General features: G+C 43.3%; 1 protein-coding gene across 1 annotated transcript in view; it reads left to right on the top strand.

Moving 5' to 3' along the window:
• Positions 1 to 11,899, top strand: part of PPP1R14C (protein phosphatase 1 regulatory inhibitor subunit 14C) — an 88,169-nt gene extending 76,270 nt beyond the window's left edge. Inside the window, exon 4 of the mRNA XM_047103197.1 lies at positions 10,331 to 11,899. Coding sequence (XP_046959153.1) covers positions 10,331 to 10,405 — 75 coding nt within the window. The 3' untranslated portion in view covers positions 10,406 to 11,899. The remainder of the gene's footprint in view (positions 1 to 10,330) is intronic.
• Positions 11,900 to 13,408: the final 1,509 nt, after the last annotated feature.

The following is a 13,408-nucleotide window of genomic DNA, read 5'->3' as shown; positions in this document are numbered from 1 at the left end:
AGTGCTTGTCACATAAAAGGTGCCCAGTAAGGATGAGTTGTGTCTGAACCCCAGCCAGGCCTTCAGTGCCCGGGAGAGCCTGGCGCTATGCTAAACGAAGTAAGAGGTGCACACTGTGGGAAAGAGTCGTCCCCAGGTGAGTTCGTGACTAAGGAGGTGAATGCAGAGCATTCTCAGATACAAAAATGGTGCCCAGGACTGAGGTGGGGGGAGGGGCCCAGGGTCACTTAGAAAGGTGTTTATTAAGAGACAAAACTTTCCATTGTTTTAAGGGAGGAGAGTTAGGTGGAGGGAGGGTAAGGATTGCGCCTGCAGCGGGACAGAGGCCCTGTTCAAAGATCCAGAGGAGTTAGGAGAGGGAGGAGCTCAAGGAGGATGGGAGGCGGCGTGTTTGCTGCTGCTGTGTGTGTGTGTGTGTGTGTGTGTGTGTGTGTGTGCGCGCGCGTGTGAGTACGTGCCTCTCTGAGTGTGTGTGTGCCCGAGTGTTCATGTGCCTCTCTGAGTGTGTGCCTGAGTGTGCGCGTGTGCACAGTCAAGGGCAGGAGTCCCCGAGGCAGGTGCTGTGGGAACCGGGACCCCGGACCAGGCGGGATGAGGGAGGCCAGCGTGGATTTTGTCACAGCACTTGCGGCCTTGCTGCCTGCGGTCCAAGCGCCTTCCCGTTTCACCTCTGTTCATTCATCAAATCCTTAAATACTTCCACCAACCTTGAGGGGGCATTTTATTATCGTCGCTCTCAGTTTGCCGTGAGGAAAACTGAGCCACAGAGAAAATAGTTAACCCTGCAGTGGTGCACAAGGATTTGAACCCAGCCCCCGCCCCCCCCCCCCCCCCCCCGTTACAGAGTCCCCCTCTTAACCACGTGGCCACCCTGCTTCCTGCTGTGTGTGCAGAGGGCAACTCTCTCTCTGTAGGAAGGGACCCATCTGAGATCTTTTTAGTATTTGTTTCAAAGGACCCTCCTGTGTCTGTAATCCAAGATCTTTGTTTCTCTTCTCTTTCCTTGCTCCTTGCGTCACCACGGCATTCGCGGCCCTGGGGACACAGGGCCCCAGCCTCTTGTTAAAGGCCAGTATGTGACGCAGTTCGTCCAGCTGCAGTTCAGGGCCTGGCCCTCAGCAGCCCACAGGAGCCCTGCCGCTGGGGGACGCTCTCAGGTCGAAGACTCAGGATGTCAGGGAGCATTTTGAAGAGCGTTTGGACCAAAGCTGCTGAGGTAGCCTAAAAAACAGATGCCACTTGTCTCGAATGATGGGTCAGGGCAATGTCTGTTTGCCTTTTAAAACTTCTGGCGGTTAGCTGAAATCCTGTTTCCCACGTGAGAAAACCAGAATGACCAGGTCTTAAAAACTGGTAGAGAGGTGTTTGGCTAATGAACGGTGTTCCTTTAAGGAGTGAGGGGGAGGGAGAGGAGAAGGACGGAGAGGAAGCCGGGCCATGGCTCCAGAGCACTGATTCTGGATTCTAGATTCCTTGTATTGACACAGGGCTTCTCATCTTTCAAAGTGTCTTGGAATTATGACCTTCTTTCAGCCTGTCGTCCACTGGGAGAGGCAAGAGCGGTCCCAGGCCTGGACTGGGCAAGGGCAGCGTGCACTGACCATCTGCCCTCCAGGAGACCCTGCGTGCACACTTAGCGATGTCTCACGTTGACAGAACCTATTTCCATGTCTGCTTGCCTCGCTGGCCTGGGGGCCCCTGTCAGGCAGAGCCTCTCCGTTTCTCTGCGCCCCAGCACGGAGGGTAGAGTCTGGCACGTGGTGGGGACTTGGTGCCTCTGTATTGAGCTCAGTTGGCTTCAAGAGACCTGGGTTCAAATATTTTCTTTGTGAGCTTGGACAAGTCCTGAGAATGAACTAGAACATCCAATTTCCCCATCTATAAAATGGAAATGGTAAAACTTACTACGTTAGATTCAACATAGTAAAATGGCAATAGGCTACACAGAGAAGGCCTCCAATAACTGTTCATTCCCTTCCTTTTCTTTAGATTGAGCCCAGCCCATAGCAGACCTAGTGCAGAACCCACATCCACCAGGGACTTTCTGTCCATCCTTTTAGCGGGGGATGAAAAGGTCAAAAAGGAGTCAGGAATGCCCTTTTTTGAGTGTCACAAAAGAGCACGTCCTTTGTGGTTAGAGAATCGTTTTCTTGTGGAAATATTGCATCTGGGGAACCACTTTGTTCATCCTTTTTATCGGCATGTTCTGCCGGCATCCGATCGGCATCCTTTTTATCTGCATGTGTACAAGTCGTGTGGTAAGAGGCCTGCTCGAAGTTAGCCTTCTTCTTTATAAATGCACACAGAACATTCACCACCACAGACGCATCCTGGGCCATAAAGCAGGTCTCAAATTTTAAGAGATTCAAGTTATACGAAGTACATTCTTTAAATAATATAATGAAATTAGAAATTGGTAGCAGAAAGTTGTCTGAAAAATCCCCAGATATTTGGAAACTAAATGATACATTTCTAAATAACTCCTGGGCCAAAGGAGGAATCACATATGAAATTAGAAACTATTTTGAAATGAAGGAAGTGAAAACCAATTATATCAAAAACCTGTGAGATGCAGCCAAAGCAGTGCTTAGTGGTGAGCATAGGATACGAAATGTCTGTATTAGGGAAGCTTTCCAATAAATGACTTTAGAGTTTACCTTAGGAACTAGGAAGCGAAGAGCAAATTCAACTCAAAATAAGGTGAAGAAAGGAAATAATGAAGACGAAAGCAGAAATCAGTGAAATATAAGCCAGAAAATCAATAAAGAAAATCAGTGAAGCAAAAGCTTATCCTCGGAAAAGAGCAATACAATTGATAATCTTCTAGTCTAAGTGGAAATAAAGATAGGAGACAAATTACCAATATCAAGAATGAGAGAGGTGACATCACTCTAGAGTCTACAGATGTTATGCACCTCATGCCAATAAATTCAGCAACTTACATGAAATAGACAAATGTCTGTAAAGACATAACCCACCAATACATACAAAGCAAAGCAAAAAAAAAAACAAAAAACTCCAGACCCAGGTGGCTTCACAGGGGAATTTTCATCAGACATTTATGGAAGAAATTATACCAACTCTGTAAAAACTCTTTCCAAAACTTGAAAAGGAAGAATACTTCTCAACTCATTATACAGGGCAAGCAGTAATCTGCCACTAAAACCAAAGACATAATAAGAAATGTAGGCAAGTATTCCACATGAGCATAGCTGCAAAATTTCTAAAGAAAATTTTGTCAAATTGAATTCAACATTATATGTCTATATCTATATCTATATCTATATCTATATCTATATCTATATCTATATCTATATATCTATATCTATATCTAGACACACACACACACACACATCAAAAATCAATCAGGGTAAGTCACCATGTTAAGAAACTAGGAGGAAAAAGCCCTTTCTATAGTTATGTCAACTGATGCAGAAAAAGCATTTGGCAAAATCCAATCTCTATTCCTGGTTAAAAAAAAAAAAAACTCTCAGCAAACTAGGAATATAAGGGAAATTCATAAACTCTATAAAGAACATCTGCAAAAGGTAAAAGTCTACAAAAAGCTGCTGTAACTAACAAGTGAGTTCAACAAGCTTGCGGGATATGAGGTAAATATATGAAAATCTACGGCTGGTAACAATTGGAAATTGAAACAAAACTATACCCCTTATAAAAATACCAACAATATTAAACACTTAGAAATATATCTGACAAAAGATGTGCAGTATCTGTACACAGAGAACTATAAAACGTTGCTGAGAACATTCACTGTTGATGTTCACAAATTGATTTATAGATTGAATGCAGTCTCAACCAAAACCCCAGCATGAGTTTTGTTTTGGTTTTGGTTTTGGTTTTTTTTGGTAGAAATTTACAAGTTGATTCTAAAATTCTTAAGGAAATTTAAAAGACCTAGAATAGTCAAAACAATTTTATTTTAAAAGATCATCAAAGGTGGCAGACTAACATTACCTGATTTTAGAACTTATAAACCTATCCTTAGAAGACAGTGCGGTATTGGCATAAACAAACAAAACAAAAAACTCCCAACTGACTTCACAGGGGAATTTTGATCAGACATTTACGGAAGAAATTATGCCAAATCTGTACTAACTCTTTTCGAAACTTGAAAAGGAAGGAATACTTCCCCACCTCATTCTATGAGGTAAGCAATACTCTGCTACTAAAACCAGACAGAGACATAATAAAACAAACAAATAGATCAGCAATTCAGCCATTCCAGTCTTAGGTATTTACCCAAAAGAAATGGAAGTATATTCCATACAAAGACTTTTATATGAATGTTTTAAGCAACTTTGTTTATAATAGCCCCATACTAAAAACAACCCAAATTCCCATCAACCGCTGAATGGATAAATAAACCGTGGTATTCCTATACAACAAAATGCTACCCAGTGCTTAAAAAAATAAAGAAGGAAATGAGTTATTAATAAATCCAACAGTGTGGCTGAATCTCAAAATAATTATGTTGAATGAAAGAAACCAAAAAAGTAGAAGACTAAAAAGTACATAGTGTCATGGTTCCTTTTGTATAAAACTCTAGAAAATGCAAATTAATCTAATAGTGACAGCGTATTCCCCGGGAATGAGAGGAACAGGGGGAGGAGAGAGGGATTGCAAAGGAGCATAAGGAAACTTGTGGAGGAATTGAATGTGTCCATTATGTTGACTGCACAGATGGTGGACTTGTGCTGGTCGTCTGCAGTTTATGGCCTGCCAGTTATACCTTAATAAAGCTGTTTATCCAAAGAAAGTCATTGTGAACCTTTTAGTGGCAGGAGTTTCCGTCCCCAGCCATTCTCCTGAAACTTCTCCCAGCCAGAACACAATGGTCCCTTTCTTGCCAACCCTGGCTTTGAATCTGTCTTGACTTTCTTAACCTCTCATTGGCACTTGGCTTGATTGAATGTCTCTTCTTTCTAGAAAAGTGTTCTTTTCTTGACTGCTGAGCAGCATATTCTTGGGTTTTCCCGCCCTCTCATTGGTTTCTCCTTCTCAGTCTCCTTTGCTGGCCCCAAAACTTCCCCGAGAACTCACTTGTTAGGGGGCCTCTGGCCTTGGTCTTCAGCCGCCTTTTATTGTTTACGCTTTCCTCTACGTTTATCTCATCAAGCTTTGTGATTCAAAGTGTTGTCACCTGTGATGTCCAACAGAATTTTCTGAGATGACAAATATTCTATAGGCCCAATGACCAGTATGGTGGCCGCTGGCCACATCTGGCTACTGACTATTTGAAATGGGACCATAGTGTGAATAAGGAACAGAATTTTAAGTTGTGTTTATTTCCATTCATTTACATTTAAATAGCTACACTATATCATTTCTATTATAGAATATAGAAATATAGGTTGCATATAAATATACTATAAATATCTATATTTATATTATTTATATTTATACCACTTGTATATGTGGTTGGGGGCTACTGCAGCAATCAACTTTAGTCTAGATCATTGTGTTTATAAACTGTGGGAGGTAACCCATGAGCTGGTCTTGACCTTTATTTTTTTTCAAAATAAAGTATCAAGGGGCATCACATATAGTAAGAGTTCTATTTTTTTCAAGACACTTTTATTTTGGTCCTGTGTCTCTGGGGACGAGGTTCCTCTAAATATGTGTGTGGATCACATGTGGTTTTGTAGGGGGGGTTGCTTTTTTAGTTGCAAGCCACCGATTTAAATGCTAGTGATGCTTGTTGCTTATGTCGTCAGCCGGGAGCTGAGACACCAAGTCATGTTTATCTGTCTTCCTAAGATCCCCCTCACGTATGTAAGGGGCACCGCAGGCCTGTAAACCTGCTTTTTTCCCCCCTCCAGTTATCCCTGGTGCATGATGGCACCACCTATCTTCCAGTTGATGAGGGTCGGAGACCTTCATCCCCCTTTTCCCTGTCTCCTTCCGGTTTTACTGGGGCCCCACATTCAGTCTAGCAAGGTCTTTTGGCTCTGCTTCTGGAATGGATCCACTTAATTTCCGTTTCGATTTCCATAAACTTTAAGGCCCTGGCATCCCTAGCCTGGATCTCTGTAACAGGTCCAAACCGGCCTCTCTTTCATTCTTTTTTTTTTTTTTTTTTAATGTTTTAAATGTTTGTTTATATCTGAAGGAGACAGAGACAGAGCATGAATGGGGAGGGGCAGAGAGAGAGGGAGACTCAGAATCCGAAGCAGGCTCCAGGCTCCGAGCTGTCAGCACAGAGCCCGATGCAGGGCTTGAACTCACGAACCGTGAGATCATGACCTGAGCCGCAGTCGGATGCCCAACTGACTGAGCCACCCAGGCGCCCCGTCTTGCATTCTTATCTTTATAAAATCCACTCTCCACGTGGCAGTCAAAGGGATCTTTTAAAAACCGAAGTCAGATGATGTTGCTTCCCTACTTGAAAGTCTCCAGTGGCTTTCCATTGCATCAGGAATATTCTCTCAACACCTTACACGGCCAGTAAGGCCCTGGCAAGCTGACCCTAGCACCCCACTCATCTTGGCCTTTCCATACCAGGAACACCCACTCCCTTGCTTGTTTCTCTGCAGGGCCTTTGCACATGTGTGATGACCCAGGCCCCCAGACTTCCCCTGAGCTGGCCTCTCTATTAATTTAGATCTCACATCAGATATCATTTCCTCAATGGGCAGCCTTTCTCTGACTAAATTAGTGTCCCCAACCCAAGTCTGAGTGATCTGTTTCGGAAGTAAATGAGATATATTGTTACTTACGCAGAGAATTTTTCAGTAATATGAACAAGAGACATCGAAGTATTTTTGATTACAGATTCTTGAATCTTCTTTGAGAATTATCTGTAATCAGTAAAATCCTTCAGTTCAGGTTTCTGTATGGAGAATAAATATTGGTCTTGCTGTTTTTTTTAACTTAGCTGAGCACCTCATTATGCAAATTTAACGAACATTTTAAAAATATGTATAATACAGTCTATTAAGTTACAGGCGTAAATTACACTAGTATAAAATTTCAGAGATTTGTTGATGTTAATATATTATAAATACAAGTTATTTGTTGAAATTTTTAATCAGTAAGATTACTGCACATCATGATAGATTTTTTGAGAAAATTTGAATTTGATTTAAATTACCAAATTGCTTTTGTCTTGAAGAAGAAAGGTCGGTAGCTTAGGGTATATTATTCCTTATGATATTTAATCTTTATTTTTATAATGAACTTTATGAAAAATATGTTATAGAAATAGTGTAGGATAAATGATAGGATTTGTAATTCTGACCTTGGCAATAAAAGAAAAAGAAAAAGGAAATCTACACTGAAATGTTAAAGTTCATACAGCAGTCATTTGAGTAACACTTTCCAAAAACAATGAAACTGAAACTGTGTGTTTCACATTACACTGTCTAAACCACATAGCAGGGGGCGAAATAGATGTGCACTTAATTAACAAAATGAAAATTGAAAATAAGTGTGAAAACTTGGCATTATTTTTTTTAATTTTTTAAAATGTTTTTATTTATTTTTGAGACAGAGAGAGACAGAGCATGAGCAGGGGAGGGGCAGAGAGAGAGGGAGACACAGAATCCGAAGCAGGCTCCAGGCTCTGAGCTGTCAGCACAGAGCCTGACGCAGGGCTTGAACTCATGGACTGTGAGATCATGACCTGAGTTGAAGTCGGACGCTTAACCGACTGAGCCACCCAGGCGCCCCCAAAACTCGGCATTATTTTAGAAAACTCTTTAGATTAGATACAATAGTGCTCGCAAAGTTAAAATAGGGCCTCATTTTACTTCTTATGTGTTCCATTCTGCCCAAGGTCAGAAGTGGCAGGGATGAAAATGTTTTTATCCTTTGACCCCTTTCTGGGTAGCTCTGCAAAGAGAATGATCTTAATTGCAGATTCATGCACCGAGATGTTAGTTGTGGCTTTGTTTATAATTCTGGAAAGTCAGGGACCAACCAAACATCCAGTGATGGAGAAATTAAGCGGAGTGTAGAATATCCATATAATAAAGGATCATATAACCACTGAAGTTAATTGTTAGGAAGACTAATGTTGTGGGAGAAAGCTGACATAATGACATAATGCTAAATTGAATAAAAGGACATATTTATACGGTGTGATCTCAATTAGGTAAAACACAGTTTTCATAGGAGAAAATATATTAGTGGTTCATTCTGAGGAGTAATTGTTGCCGGCTTATATTTTCTAAGTTGTTTAGGAAAATCATATAACTTTATAATAGCAAAAACATTACCAAAAAAAAAAAAAAAGAAATTTGGTGGCTAACAAAATCCTAAATGTTTAAGCTTATTGTGTTTTAGAGCTGGAGAGTGGTTGCGGAGATCATTTGGCCTGGGAGGCCGTGACTAAGCGTTGTGGTTGGTAGGAGAATTTAAGAGTGGTTCCTCACAAGGCCAAGTGGAGAGGAAGATTTCTCAGTGGTTTTTCTCTTGGTAAATTCCCAACGTACTCGGTTCTGTCATTCACTGACTGCTACTTGCTGGTCAGAAAGTTTGGCTGTCCGCTTCTTCTGTGACAAATATAAAATGGAAAGACAAGGTAATTATTACCTAATAAATGGGATTTTTGGAGTAGCCAAAAATTTTAAGTCAACAATGAAAGATTCCTGAAGGCCTCAAGTGGGAACTGTTCTACATTGTTCTTCGATCTTTGGGTGTCCGTCTATGAATAGGATGTGAAATCATTTTAGTTGGTCTCCCTCTGCATTACCTTTTAAATGAAATTAGAATAGAATAGAAAAGGGGCGCCTGGGTGGCTCGGTCAGTTAAGCGTCCGACTTTGGCTCAGGTCACGATCTCACGGTATGTGAGTTCGAGCCCCGTGTGATCTCACGGTATGTGAGTTCGAGCCCTGCGTGATCTCACAGTATGTGAGTTCGAGCCCCGTGTCGAGCCCTGTGCCGACAGTTTGCAGCCTGGGGCCTGCTTGGGGTTCTGTGTCTCCCTCTGTCTCTGCCCCTGCCCTGCTCACACTTTCTCTCTCTCTCTCTCTCTCTCTCTCTCAAAATAACAAGTAAACATTAAAAAAATGTTTAAAAAAAAGAATAGAAAATATAGAGTGTATTATGTGCATTAAGTATTTGTTCTTTAGATTTTTATTTCAGGTATGTGTCTGTATGTACTGGATTGTAAATATAAAATGTGTGTGGCTTTCAAAGAAAACTGATCTGTAGTCAAAAAAGTCAAAAGACTCTTCTTTAAATTTTTTTTTTTTTTTTCAACGTTTATTTATTTTTTTTGGGGACAGAGAGAGACAGAGCATGAACGGGGGAGGGGCAGAGAGAGAGGGAGACACAGAATCGGAAACAGGCTCCAGGCTCTGAGCCATCAGCCCAGAGCCTGACGCGGGGCTCGAACTCACGGACCGCGAGATCGTGACCTGGCTGAAGTCGGACGCTTAACCGACTGCGCCACCCAGGCGCCCCAAAAAAGTCAAAAGACTCTTCTTTCTGAGATGTAGATCAGTGGTTCTCAGTGTGGAACCAGCAGCAGGTTACCTGGGAGCCTGTCAGAGATGCACATCCTCACCCCCCCCCACCCAGAACTACTGAGTCAGAAATTCTTGGGCCCAGCACTCTGTGGTTTAATAAGTCCCCTGGTGATTCTGATGAGGACTTACATTCGAGAACCGCTGTTCAAGCCTTGCTGTTCCGGGGGTGGTCCAGAGACGGACACTGGCATCAGCTGGCAGCCGGTGAGAGATACAGACTTTCAGACCCCCAACCTGGGCCTACTGAGTCAGAACCCACAAGCTCTCTGGGTGATTCGTATGCTCATAGTAAAGGTTTATTCAAGGTTGAGAAAGCTGATCTAAACCACATGTGCCTTTGGAGGCCAAATCAATAATGTCGGTGACTGAGAGCAGCCTGTGTTTTTCTCCCCCAAAGAGAGCAGCGGCGAGAAGGCATCACGATGTGAGGTTTAATTATGCTTCATTGGTTTAAAAATGTCCTGTAGCAGGGGCGCCTGGGTGGCGCAGTCGGTTAAGCGTCCAACTTCGGCTCAGGTCACGATCTCGCGGTCCGTGAGTTCGAGCCCCGCGTCGGGCTCTGGGCTGATGGCTCAGAGCCTGGAGCCTGTTTCCGATTCTGTGTCTCCCTCTCTCTCTGCCCCTCCCCCGTTCATGCTCTGTCTCTCTCTGTCCCAAAAATAAATAAACGTTGAAAAAAAAAAAATGTCCTGTAGCGAACCAGCGAGGGTTAACCCATCCAACCAGACTCATCACCTACAAGTTAACTGCAGTTGACCTCACTGACTTCAAGCAGATTTGAACCCCACATTTTGGTAGAGCAAGCCTGCCAGATTAACTTCTTCTGCTCTCTTTTAGGAATTTATCCAGGAGCTGCTCTGTCGGATAAGAGGCATGAGAAAACTGAGTCCTCCGCAGAAGAAGACTGTATAATTCTAGCACAGGGTGGACCGTCCCAGAGACGAAGAAGGGGTCCTGGGATTTGGGCTTCATGAAGACATTTATTAAAGACTAGTTGCCCTGATGAGAACCTTTTTTTTGGGGGAGGGGGTGTCTATTAGACATTTATTCAAGAGTGTTCCTTTTTTGTTTTAAAAGGTTTTGCTAGTGTAATATTTTAATAGCAAGGATATCACGACTCTGGTTTCAGCCCAACCAGGGGTATCAAACCAGGCAGACATGGAAGAATGGGCTGGGCCAAGCACCGTTTTCTTTGAGAAATCAGAGGTTTAGGACCTAACTATACAGGGATGATGGTTTTCTTACAGCTAGTTTGGTAATACTTTTTCCTAAGTTGTACAACTGTCTCAGATGTCGAATTTCTTGTATATATCTCCACACGACTAAGTTAAAATGTAGATGTGAGTTTTATTTCACACCGATGGAATAAACTTGTGGTTTTCCTTTCACTGGAGGTCACAGTACCTGTGTGTTCAAGAGGTCACGAGACACTCTTCGCGTGACCTGCTGCTGACCTTCAACATTCACTTTATGCACCAAAGTGAACGAAGTCAGTGTATCCGTTATTTTCATGAGCTACGCCACAAAAAGTCGAGTTGGTCAAGGGCTTAATTCATGGACTTTATATTATTTCATTATTTGGGATGCTTCGCCAGGTCACGTCCTTATTGCCTCGTTTGTGGTCTTTTAAAGTTTTATGAACCCTTAATTTCAAGAACTATTCAGATGTCTAGAGAAATGCCCATGCTGAGTGGTGTTTTGCAGTGGGAAAAAGAAGCACCGTGTAGCAATTAATTCTCTGCTTTCAACCAAATACTGTGTATTATTCTCTCCCCACGAAAGCAGGTCGTAAGGAAAGTTAGCAAATTAGGTATCGTCCTCCCTAGAAGTAGATCTGGTCCCTTCCGTCCCTGGACAGCATTAGACCAGAGCAGGCGAACCGAGTGTTGAACACCGTAGAGGTGAGAAAACTTCACCTTCTCTCAAGAGAGTTGATCCAGGGGCATTTGCTCGTGTGGAAGGGGGGTGGAGATTGTGTTTTTGGTTGTCTTGTTGGCATGTGGTGAGGATTCCGGCTCCGGGCCCTAATCGTGCACCCCGGTCTCCTTGCTTGGAGCTAGGCGTGGGGCACCAGCCCTGCCCCTCTCTGTTATATATCAGCTCCCTGGAGAAGGGTCAACATTCAGATGGATGTGGGCTGGGTAAAAGGTCAGAGTAGAAACTCTTCCTTCCCCCCAGGAGGCCTCCACCGCCTCCCCACAGAAACCCCACTTACCGTAAGATGTCTCTAGGTGGCCCTGTCCGAGGACAAGGGTTAAACATTTTCTATCAAGGGTGCTCTGAACATATTTTATTTTTTAAAAGAACTATGTTTGTGAATTTTATGTATACTGGCAAGCTTTCGAAAATGTATTTAATTTTGTAATGTTTACCAACGATTTATTTACAAGCTATTTACTCAAATAAATGGAGCTGCTTACAACTCTGCGTGCACATCTCATTGCAAAACCTGTTAAAGTGATCGCTTGACTCTGTGAGGTGTTCTGCGGACCGGGGTTACCAAGCACTTCCATCGGGCTTTTCGTTTGCGAGGTGTTTTCGGGCATCTGATCCTGGCTCTCCCCTGATGGAAGCAGAGTTGCTGGAAAACACTCCTGGGCCGGGAAGGAAACCGATGGACTCTGTGTATTTGGTCCTGCCTGGACTCCATGCCAACCCTCTCTCAGGCTGTGTGCTTTGCATTTAACTAAAATTCCCTTTTCTCCATCTGATAGAAAGTCTCAAGGAAATTAGAAATCAATCAGATATTCCAATTATTGTTAGAATGCCGTGGACCCTATAAACGGAAAAATACCGAATTTGCAGGGTTTCCTTTAGGCCAGCCTGAGTGATGGGCTGGCTGGCTTAGATCTCCTCCTAAGTATGTCCAGAGCTTCTAGTATTTACCCCATCACAGAGTGTACCCACGGTATTATGACTGTCTAGTCACCTCTTTGTCTCTTCTGTTAGACTCTAGGATCCTTGAGATTGGGACTGAGTCTTAGAAATCAAGCACCCGCTCCTGAACTTGGCCCATCAAAGAGATCAATACGTGTTTGCTCACTGAATACATATGATACAAGATTCTTCAAGAAAACTCAACTGTTTCTCTCCTGGCTGGGAGAGTGGTTCTTAGGCCTGAATGTGCATTTGGATCACCTGGGAAGCTTTCAAAAGTTCTGACCAATTTCATCAGAATTTGAAGGAGCAGACCTTACGCGTTTTTTTTTTCCCCCCCCAAACTCCTAGCTTGAGCACCAGCTGGCCCATTGGATCATTCTTGTGTAGACGAGCTTGACCTTACTGAGCTCAGCCAGCCATGTTTATGCTGTCACAGCAGAAACTATTTCTCATTCTGTCTTCTGCTGGAGAGGAATTACAGCCCAGCACTAAGGGGAATGACTCCAAAGTATCCAGCTTCTTGTTCAGTACTCACCCGAGCATTGAGAAATCTGTTTATTTATCACTGTGCTAAGCACTTACATGCCTTATCTCAGTCCTGATATTTAGCTTTTTTTATTAAAAAACTTTTAATATTTATTTATTTTGAGAGAGAGAGAGAGTGCACAAGTAGGGGAGGGGCAGAGAGAGAGACACAGAATCGGAAGCAGGCTCCAGGTTCCGAGCTGTCAGCACAGAGCCCAGCACGGGGCTCGAACCCATGAGCCGTGAGATCATGACTGGAGCCGAAGTCATATGCTTAACTGACTGAGCCCCCTGGGTGCCCGGCCCTGATATTCATCTTATGAGATAGGTTGCATTATCCTCATTTTACAGAAGAGAAAATAAAAGGCGTGTTGAACAGTTTACCGGAGGTCACATGTTTACCGGAGGGCTGCTGTCTGACTCTACGCCCCTCAACCATTAGGCTTTCCTGCCCCTTGCGGGGGGTTGCTCTCAGGTGCCCCGCGGGAGCGAAAGCCGGGAGCTGCATGT

This window comes from Lynx rufus, unplaced genomic scaffold, assembly GCF_022079265.1.
Source record: "Lynx rufus isolate CCGP_SWC_20201006 ecotype Redwood Valley unplaced genomic scaffold, mLynRuf1.p SCAF_6, whole genome shotgun sequence".
NCBI lineage: Eukaryota > Metazoa > Chordata > Mammalia > Carnivora > Felidae > Lynx > Lynx rufus.
Note: the sequence above shows the minus strand (reverse complement) of the source record. Positions and strands in the feature narration are given on the sequence as shown.